Source organism: Miscanthus floridulus, chromosome 9, assembly GCF_019320115.1.
Source record: "Miscanthus floridulus cultivar M001 chromosome 9, ASM1932011v1, whole genome shotgun sequence".
Lineage (NCBI taxonomy): Eukaryota > Viridiplantae > Streptophyta > Magnoliopsida > Poales > Poaceae > Miscanthus > Miscanthus floridulus.
This window is the reverse complement of record NC_089588.1, coordinates 126,572,706-126,582,444: the sequence shown is the minus strand read 5'-3', so window position 1 is coordinate 126,582,444 and position 9,739 is coordinate 126,572,706. Positions and strand designations below refer to the sequence as shown.

The window sequence follows — 9,739 nt, the reverse complement described above, 5'->3', positions numbered from 1 at the left end:
CGCGGTCAAGGCCCGGACTGTTCGCGTCTTAGGGGCGGGCTGTCCATGCCTATGCTGAAGCGAAATAGTACAGGCACCGAACTTGGCTGTTCCCGACCCCGACTGCCGGACTGTCCACGGTCCGAGGCGCGGACTGTCCGCGGTCTACGGGACAGAGGTCCCAAAAATCGCCAAGAACACAAATTTGCCCGATTTGTGAACCAAATCAAAACCAACTGCCACCAAAATTGAACGAAGGTATCGCAAGGCAGTAGGAAAACTACTCCTAAGAGATCATCGCTTAAAGATTTGTTGATCGATGGGAAATTTGGATCTTGCAAAAAAAGCTGGATTTTCAACTCCGAAAAATGAATTGCCCCGATCTTTGAACTCGTGAGGTTTCAGATAAATTCCTTCAGTGGAAAGATTCAACTCACGTCCTAGTTCATTCTAAAACAATCGGTTTGACAAAAAATGCCCCACAACTCAAGATTCGAGCAAGAAAGTGAGAAGGGGGTTGTGGGAGAAGAACAAGAACACGAAGAACATGAACGGGAATTGCACAAACGATTCAAACCTGGAATCCCAGAGGGCACGAGGAGGTTAGGGCCTCCATTCCCGCACAAATCTTCGGTTCAATTACATGGATGAAGTGGCTAGTTCATCCGAGGACCTCTGGAACTCTAGGGAGAGGGAGAGAGAGAGCCTTGAGATGAAGAAATGAAATGGCAAGAGGTGAGGGTGATTGGGGCACCCTCATCCTTATTTAACAGACCTATTACACAGTTCCCAAACTGCCCCTGGATAAATAGAGTGAACCACCTAACCCTAAGGCATTATGGTCCCACTCTGTCTTCTGTCGATCAGACGGCCACGCTTCCTGCACAGATTTGCTTGGCCTCGACACAACCTCTGTGATTCCACCATGTGCTGCCCCGTTCCTCCTCGGAACCTCCGCCCGGGTTTTGAGGCCCAAACCCAAAAACCGTCCACCGGTGGTTTTGTGGCCCAATTCACCAAACCTGCTCGCGAGTAGCGTACTCCATACGCGTCCCCCGCTCCTCGACATGTGTCACCACCATCCTCGACCACCTGGCCGCCAAGTCTTCCAGAGCCTCCACTCGACTTGCACGTCCGCCGTCTTGACTCAGTCAACACGATCACTCCTCCATATACACTTGCGCTTGTCGATGTCCCCAAGTGTTAGCCATTGCAGCTAGTCCTCCGGCGCTCCGGTCCGTCAGTCCAAGCCTCACGTCCGCCCTTCACCGCTCCCGGTCCATCGTCATGGCCCGTCTCTACTTGACCTTCACCTCGTCATCGACCACCGCCTCTGAGCTCCACACCTGCGCACCACAAGCCAAGGGACATGTTGCACAACCCAACTCATGCCATGGTTAGTTCACCAACTTAACCCAAGACGCGAATCACGTTGACAATCACTCATCACACAAGACCACATGGGCACATACCAACCATGTGTCCGCATTTGTACTTGAGTTATGACCAGCTGCCACAAAACTTGAAGGAATGTTTTCTTTATTGTTCTTTATATCCTGAAGATTGGTCAATGCAACGTGATCATCTTGTTATGTCTTGGGTTGCTGAAGGCTTTATAGAGAAGAAAGAGAACCAGCTAATGGAAGACACAGCAGAAGAGTACTACTATGAGTTGATATCAAGGAACCTCCTCATACCAGATCATGTCTATGTTGACCGACAATGGTGCAAAATGCATGATCTATTAAGGCAGCTTGCCCATCATTTATCAAAGGAGGATTGTTTACTCGGAGACCCACAGTTGCTGGAAAGTACAATTGTATCTAAACTATGACGTGTGTCATTTGTAACAGACAAGGAAATGGTTGTTTTGCCAAGTGTGGATAATCAACAACTCAAAGTGAGAACTATAATGAGTTTTTGTGGCAAGTCACTAACAATTGAACCTTCAATGTTCAAAAGGTTTCTGTATGTTCATGTTATGGATCTCAGCAGGTCAAATATTAAAACAATTCCAAAGAGTATTCGAAGTTTGATTCATCTACGTTTGTTTGATATTCAGAGTACTAGTATAACTTGCCTTCCAGAATCCATTGGTTCATTAAAAAATCTTCAGGTATTGAACTTGCAGCATTGTGGCGATTTGCATAACCTTCCATTAACAGCCACTCGATTATATAGTCTAAGGCGTCTAGGTCTTAATAACACACCAATAAACCAAGTTTCAAAAGGAATAGGCAGATTAAAGTCACTCAATGATTTGGGAGGATTTCCTATTGGTGGTGGCAATGCTAATAGTGGTAGAATGCAAGATGGATGGAACCTGGAAGAGTTGGGCCCTCTTATGCAGTTGAGGAGCCTTGAATTGATTAATCTGGATAGAGCAGGTCCTTGTAGTACTGATTCGCTATTAATAAACAAAAGGTATCTCAAAAGGTTATCTCTATGGTGCACTGAAAGTACAGACGAACCTTATTTTGAAGGTGTCGTAATCAATATTGAGAAGACTTTTGATTTGCTAATCCCTACGCACAACTTGGAGGATCTCAGTTTTTGTAATTTCTTTGGTCGGAGGTTTGCTACCTGGCTAGGCACTGCTGCCCATTTGCCTTCACTGACATATTTGAACCTCATTGATTGCAAATCATGTTTGCATCTTCCACCAATCGGTCAGCTCCCCAACTTGAAATATCTACAAATCAAGGGAGCCACTGCAGTCACCAAGATTGGACTCGAATTTGTTGGCTATGGCGTGGGTAATCTCAGATCTACGGAGGCAGTAGCTTTCCCCAAGCTTGAAACCTTGATCATCAGGGATATGCCCAACTGGGAGGAGTGGTCCTTTGTTGCTGAAGAAGAAGAACAAAAAGCAACACCAGCAGGTAAGGAAAGGGTAGAGGATGAGGCTGCTGCAAATCAAAAGGAGGACGCCCCACCTCCAAGGACGCAGCTGCTGCCACGACTGAAGAAGATGGAGCTTGACCGCTGCCCCAAGCTGAGAGCTCTCCCACAGCAGCTTGGACAGCAGGCCACCAGCTTGAAGGAGCTCCAATTAAGAGATGTGCACAGCCTTAATGTGGTGGAGAACCTCTGTTTCCTCTCAGTGGTCCTTGTAATCACATATTGTGGAGGCCTAGAGAGGGTCTCAAATCTTCCCCAAGTGAGACTGCTGCGTGTACAGCGGTGCCCCAACTTGAGGTGTGTTGAGAGATTGGACAACTTGCACCAGCTGTTCCGGACAGAGGATATGGAAGGTGCCTCCTCATCACGGTGGCTGCCTGGGCTCCAAGAGCAGCACCGACAGCTGCTGCACGGAGAGGACCTGGATGTTTACACTGGGGTATGGTGAACACGTTTTGAGATTCCCAATCAAATGGCTATGAAGATGTAAAGTATGACCATTGGCTAGAATTTATAATTTTGTGTCATGTTTATCTGCTCTGCTTTTAGTTAATTACCGGTGCCCTGTTTCTTTTCTCTTTCAGGCGTTGAGGATGAAGTAACTACAGCCTTATGTCATTAATATTGTGGTGTGGGAGATTATCCATCAGATGTCTACACATAGACGTCTGGACCAAGCTGGGCAGGACAGGACAGGCAAGCTAGCCAATCTCAATCCTGGAAGTGGCAAGCTGATGCAGGGAGTGGCAGATTGTTGTGCTCTGGTTCACAAAGAGGGACAAGGTGCCTGGCTGATGAAGAGCCTACACATGAACCGATGGACGTCTGGATTAGGCTGGGCAAGAGCAGGACATGGGCAGGCAGGCTAATGCACGGAGTCGTAGAATGGTGTGCTCTGCTTGTAGAAGGAGAAGGTGCCTGGCTGACGAAGAGCCACAATAACCAGCGTTATTGTACTCGACTCTTTCAGTTTTTGTGAACTTCTTGTCGTCGTGCCAATAACTACATCTGTTGTTTGGTATGAGCGTAAATTTTGTTGTTATATATGTGAAGTGTGCTCGTGAATTCTGAGCACAACCCTGTTTACATGATGACAGCGTGGATGTTGTTATGCTGAATTTTTGTCACTCATCATTGCCTGCACCTGTTAAAGGCAAACAGGAAAAACAAAGAGTGCAAGGCGCATCTTGTTTCAGGAATTCTCTGTGGATAAAATCGTTTACATGATCAAACATTCATTTCAAGTGACAAGTTTGGATTGTTGAACTAAATTGAAGCAACCTCATAGTTTTGACCCTGCTGAGGCGTTTACCGTGTGCATGACCTCAAAATATTTGAAGCACGCTATCAAGGCCCTCCTGTCCTGCTGGACGCGTCGATTCCTCGTGGCTCGTTCCGTGGAGCGCGCCGAGGCAGAGGTCTAATTCGGCGTTGTATTTCTGTGCAAGCGCGACTCTGCTTTCCACCAACTACTCTGCTGACGGTAGACGAACTGCAGAGAGGCCCACGTTGCAAGTTCTCTGTACGGTAATAAGTACAGTCACATTTAATTTAATGGATTGAAACGAATCAGTGATACTGTTGTAACGGAATGCTGTGTCTTGGGCTCTTGGCGACCTAGACCTTGGGTGTCCTTGGTCACTGGGCAGGCCCTTCGTTTACTGATTTGCATTGCATGTCCGTAGACCGTCGATGTGGTCACGGCCCCCATCGACGTGGTCATCGTGGATATTAAAAGCTTTGGTTCGGAACCAAGGCCCTTCTGACCGGCCATCTCCTTTTCTACCGGCGTCCACGCGCATTCCATTGTTTTAGTAAAATGGCGATTCGCGTCTTGGAGAATGGGCGGTGCGTGATGATACGGAGGATTCTATACTGTAGGCTGTTGCCTTGCAGGTTGCAGCTGCGTGCGTGCAACCTTTTCTGATCAATAGCAGGGAACATAATAATTGTTTACAGCCATAGCACCGTGCTCAGAAACAATGGCAACATCATATTGCTGTTCATAGAGACTGTGAGTCTCCTGTTTAATTCCTTTCTGTTCTGAGTTCGGACTATAATTGATTTTTCCGAGTTCTGACGATAATTGATTTTTTATCGTATTTGAAGGCTCGCAAAATAATTCTGGGGATATGGCCTTAACCTTTGAGCATGATATATTTCCCAAAATCAGGTGAGGAACCTCTGTGTTTTAGAGCTGATATTGTAACAAAAGGGCATGATTAAGGAGCAATGGTGCTACAAAAGCTTAAGGTCGCAGGCTCGCAGCTCGATCACGAAGTGGGTCCTTTTGAGCCCTGTGATGTTTTTCTCGGGGTGTATGCTTGAATTGGTTGTCTTTGCAAGCGGGAGTCAATTAAATGAGAAACTACGGGTGTGTTTGGTTTGGTTGCAAGGATTATCAGGGACAGGATGGGGTGAACAAAGTTTCGTATGTGTTTGGTTCTAGGGCGACCAGGGAGCCTCCACGTTAATTCTCATCGGACACGCTAGGAAAATAAGATAAATGCTAGAAATGCTAACATTAATTAGAAACATCTAGCCATCAAGCAATGACTGAATTGCTGGTGGCAATGTCGACTGATCAGGAACACTAGTATCAGGCCTGTCCACCGAGTCAATGTGCAAGAGTAATTGCTGTGGCTGTTAGGTTTGCAGGCCCTGTAGAACAGTGATCTGACCTTGATAAGGAATAGCTATCCATTGTTCCTGCCAATGAACTTCACTAGTAAAAAAAGGGCTTATATTCCCGGCTGCCAACCCCCTTTATTCCCGGTTACGCAGCCGGGAATAGGAGTTCGGGAATAAAGGGTTAGTAGCCGGGAATAGAAGTGGACCTTTAGTCCCGGTTGGTGATAACAACCGGGACTAAAAAGGTAGCCACGCCAGCGCCTGGGCTGGCCCCTTTATTCCCGGTTGGTATTACCAACCGGGACTAAAGGGTCTTTTTTTTTCTTTTCCTACTTATTTCAATTGATGATTCTTTTTTGTTTTAATTTGGTTTTCGAATACACATTATTCGCTGCAAAGTAATATACGTATACACGCGCGTACTGTAAAGTTTTCGCTCGATCAATGCACGCAAGCAACACAAGTAAAAGTAAACTAAAACATAATATTACATTTCATCGTCACATGTAAAGTTTGCATTAATTGTACATTTCATCATCACATGTTCTTTGGATCAATATGAAATTTGGCTTTCATCATCACATATTTGGGTCATAGTAAAACTCGCCGCCGGGAGTTAAGACCTGATCATTCATAAATCCACCTATTGTCTCTTGGATTGCTTTGAGATGGTGTGTGTCCAGGGTTTTTTCCTTCAACCAACGAGTCTTCAATTTGAGATATGAGATAAAGAAAAAGTATATTAGTATGTATATATATATGTGTATCAAGAATAATGATAAATAAATTGTATCTATCACGAATATATATATATATATATATATATATATATATATATATATATATATGTATGAAGAATATATATATATATATATATATATGTGTGTGTGTGTGTGTACACTTACCCTTTTTTCCTCTAGACTAGTTCTTTTTTAGCATACTCTCATGAACTCGCAAACATAGTATCCACAGAGATTGGTCCCCTAGGGCTGCCTCAGAACCCACTTTACGAGAAAAAGATTCGTTATCATCCGAGCATAGGGAAATTGAACTAAGGTAGGTATATGGTACTTACTTTATATAGCACTACTTTCAGTGGCACTTTGCGTTTCATATGGTGTTCCTGACAGACCTTTTCCCAACAGCTACCAAATAACATAAAAAATATTTGGACCATTAATTTGCATGCGGAGAGACTGGAATAGTTTTGCTAGTGAGACTGCAATTACCTCTGAATAATATCTATCATCTCTTGGAACTCTTTTTGCTCTTTTCTCATCGAGTCCCAGATGCCTAGATAACCTTTCTCCAGATCGAGTTCCATCAATATCCAGTGTTCACTGCCATGTCCATTAACACTCATTAATTAGCTAACAGGTACAGTGAACATATATATATGGATACACGATCGTCGACATTATGAACACTTACCTGAAGTTGTAGGGGAAGAGTATACATTTCTTGTCACGTTGCTTCTCTAAGAACATCTTGATATTGGCCTCCGTTTCTGCTTTCCATGTTGGATGGGGTTTAGGGTTTTTGAATACGATATGTGGATCAATGAAACCAATATCAGTACACCCTCTCTTTTTGCACTCTCCCATCTCAAACCTGCATCATATATATAGAGTGAGGATAATAAACACAGACATGTACGTACGTAGCGACTTATTATTAATTAGTAGAAAGAATCACTTACAGACAATAGCAGCTGATGAGAGTCTTGTCGAGAGAGTTCCGGTGGACTAGTTGGTGTAATTCAGCAAACTCAATGTACATAACGTCATCGCCACAGAACCAATGGTCGTCTTTGATTCTGACATAAATAAAGAACTCTTTCTGGTGACACGCGTTGAGGTACAAGGTGTTTAGCTTGAACAATTGTGTACCCAGTTCATTGATGGTCTTAGGATTCCATAGACTCCTGCCATGCTCATATTTCTACCATTCATCCGCTACCTGTGCACTTTCGAAGAGGAAATCACCAAGGTCGATACCTCTCATAGCATAAAAGTTAGCAAGTTCCATCATATCCACTTCTTTATCAGCAGGTATTTCCATCATATCCAGCATATCTATGTTTGAACCATATTCATTAGCAATAACTAGAGGAGGGACTGATTGCAATTCTTGTTCTCCGAGTTGTGCAACAGTTTTCCCTGCTTTAGCAGCTTTCTTGATTATCTTGCTAAGAGTGCGGTCAAAGTCTGATGGTGGCGAGGGCTTACGAGCTTGCCGCCTCTTTTTCTGCTCAGCTTCCACCATCTGCCTTAGTTTAGCTGGAGGTAGGTGGAAGTGCTTCTACTCCTGCTGCTTCCTCTTCCCTGTGCCTGAGAAGAATGCTTGGACGGTTTTTTTAACCTCATCATCTAACTCCTCTTTACTCATTTCACCAGGCAATTTCTGTGGAATTGGCCTTGGTTTCATGGGGGCCTTCTTGGTCGTCTTCACCGGCGGGGCAGATGGCTTATTTGTTTGCAGCCGTCTTCCCTGGTTCATGGGAGGAGGTGGGGGAACAGGCGTTGAAGACCTTCGAGGCGGCGTTGGGGAACGCCTTGGAGGCGGTGGCGGCGGCGGTGGAGACCGCCTTGGAGATGGTGGGGATGCAGCCGTGTCTTCTACCCCATCGTAACCGCCGCCCGGAGCACTATGCTTGTCTGGTGATTGTACTATTGGACTTAGGTTGGGGGAGGCCCTGCTGTGTGCGTACAGAAGACAATATGTCAATTGTTATTTAAGAGGCAATATAAAATTAATAAAAAAAATTGTTTCGTTCACTTTCATCCGTACCTATTGTGCAGCAACGTCTTCCCAGGAATATTGATGTAGCGCTTGCGCCATGCAATGAATGACTTCTCTGCTTCTCCCATGGTCTTCTCCCCGTCACCTCCATGAATGTCAAGAGGCACATCGCTAAAACCTTCAATAGCTTTATCCACCGAGACGGTAGCATATCCAGCTGGTACTACTGCCCCATGGATTCTTGGTGTCTTGGTACGGTCGATAGGGTTTACAACACCAATAGCCACCTTCACTGTGCCATTATCTTTTGGAATGTGCAGCTCACATGATGTAAAAGGTTCTGTGACGTCATCCACGGGGAAGCGCAGCTCTGCATCTTTTATGGCATCAGGCGACTTCCTCTTGCATTTTCGCTTGCATTTCTTTTTCTCGCCTTTGTGATTCAAGCACCGCTTCCCGTGACTCAATAACATATTGCTGCAAGATGCGGATCCTCTCTGCCTCCTCATCCTTCATCTCTCTGGCGGCTTCTATACGAATCGATCCATTCAGGAAAACCTTGCACCCACGGAACGGCCCCTTTGCCTCTAGTTCTTCCATAATGCTTAGCGGTCCCGATGGAATATGTCAGCTCATCTTTCTCTCTGTTGGGCCGGAATAGTCCACTATCTCTAGCTTTTAGAATTTGAATCAACCTTTCTGTTGCTCTTTCGAGTTTTGTGCCATGGACGAGCTTCCCGGTGATTGGGTCCAATCCTCCCCCATGACCTAAAAACCAACGCTTTGTGCGTTTAGGCCACGGTGCTGATTCAGGTACGACCCCCTTGGCAACAAGGTCTGCTTCTATTTTTTGCCACTTCGGAATAGAAGTCGCGTAGCCACCTGATCTCATGTTATGGTGGTATTGCTTTTGTCTAGAATTCTCTTGGTTCCTTCTCGTCCGTTCCACACTCTCTTCTGATGTCTTGTACTGTACAAATTACATTTATCAATTAATTGACTGAATTTTTGAACATTAAAAATTTATTCAAATTTCATATTTTTAAACCATAATAGAACATGTACAGAAGCTACACACAAATTTTTAGAATTTTTGGAGCTGTAATTATTTTCCTATGAATTTCCAAAGTTGCTGCACTATTCAAAATCCAGAAAATAAGAAATCTCCCTGTTCTCTCTCCCTCTCTCTCATTGACGACCCGGCCCCGCATGTCAGCGACCCAAATAGAGGAAGCTCTACGTCAGCCATGGCGGCCACGGCGGTGAGACACACTCCGACGTGACTGGGCTACGACTGGGAAAACGATCGATCGAGCTTACGAGCAACAGGACGTCACGGGGAAGGCGCGGCGTCGGGGGCGTCGGGACGATGCCCTCCGGTGAGGAAGAAGGCGCTGCGTCGGGGGCGGCGTGGCGCACTAGCGCACGGCATCTGGGGTAGCCGAGGGCTCCTCGGTGACGGGTGCAGCGTTGGGGCTACTCCCGC

At 45.5% G+C, this 9,739-nt stretch overlaps 1 protein-coding gene across 1 annotated transcript; it reads left to right on the top strand.

The window, feature by feature from the left end:
* The first annotated feature begins 660 nt into the window (after positions 1-660).
* LOC136480867 (putative disease resistance protein At3g14460) lies at positions 661-3,328 on the top strand. Its single transcript, XM_066478300.1, has one exon. The coding sequence runs from the start codon at positions 1,841-1,843 to the stop codon at positions 3,326-3,328; it is 1,488 nt and encodes a 495-aa protein (XP_066334397.1). The 5' UTR covers positions 661-1,840.
* The last annotated feature ends 6,411 nt before the right edge of the window (positions 3,329-9,739 follow it).

Excerpts from the sequence above, each read along its gene's own strand:
- LOC136480867 (XM_066478300.1), top strand. The coding sequence starts at position 1,841 with ATGGTTGTTTTGCCAAGTGTGGATAATCAACAACTCAAAGTGAGAACT.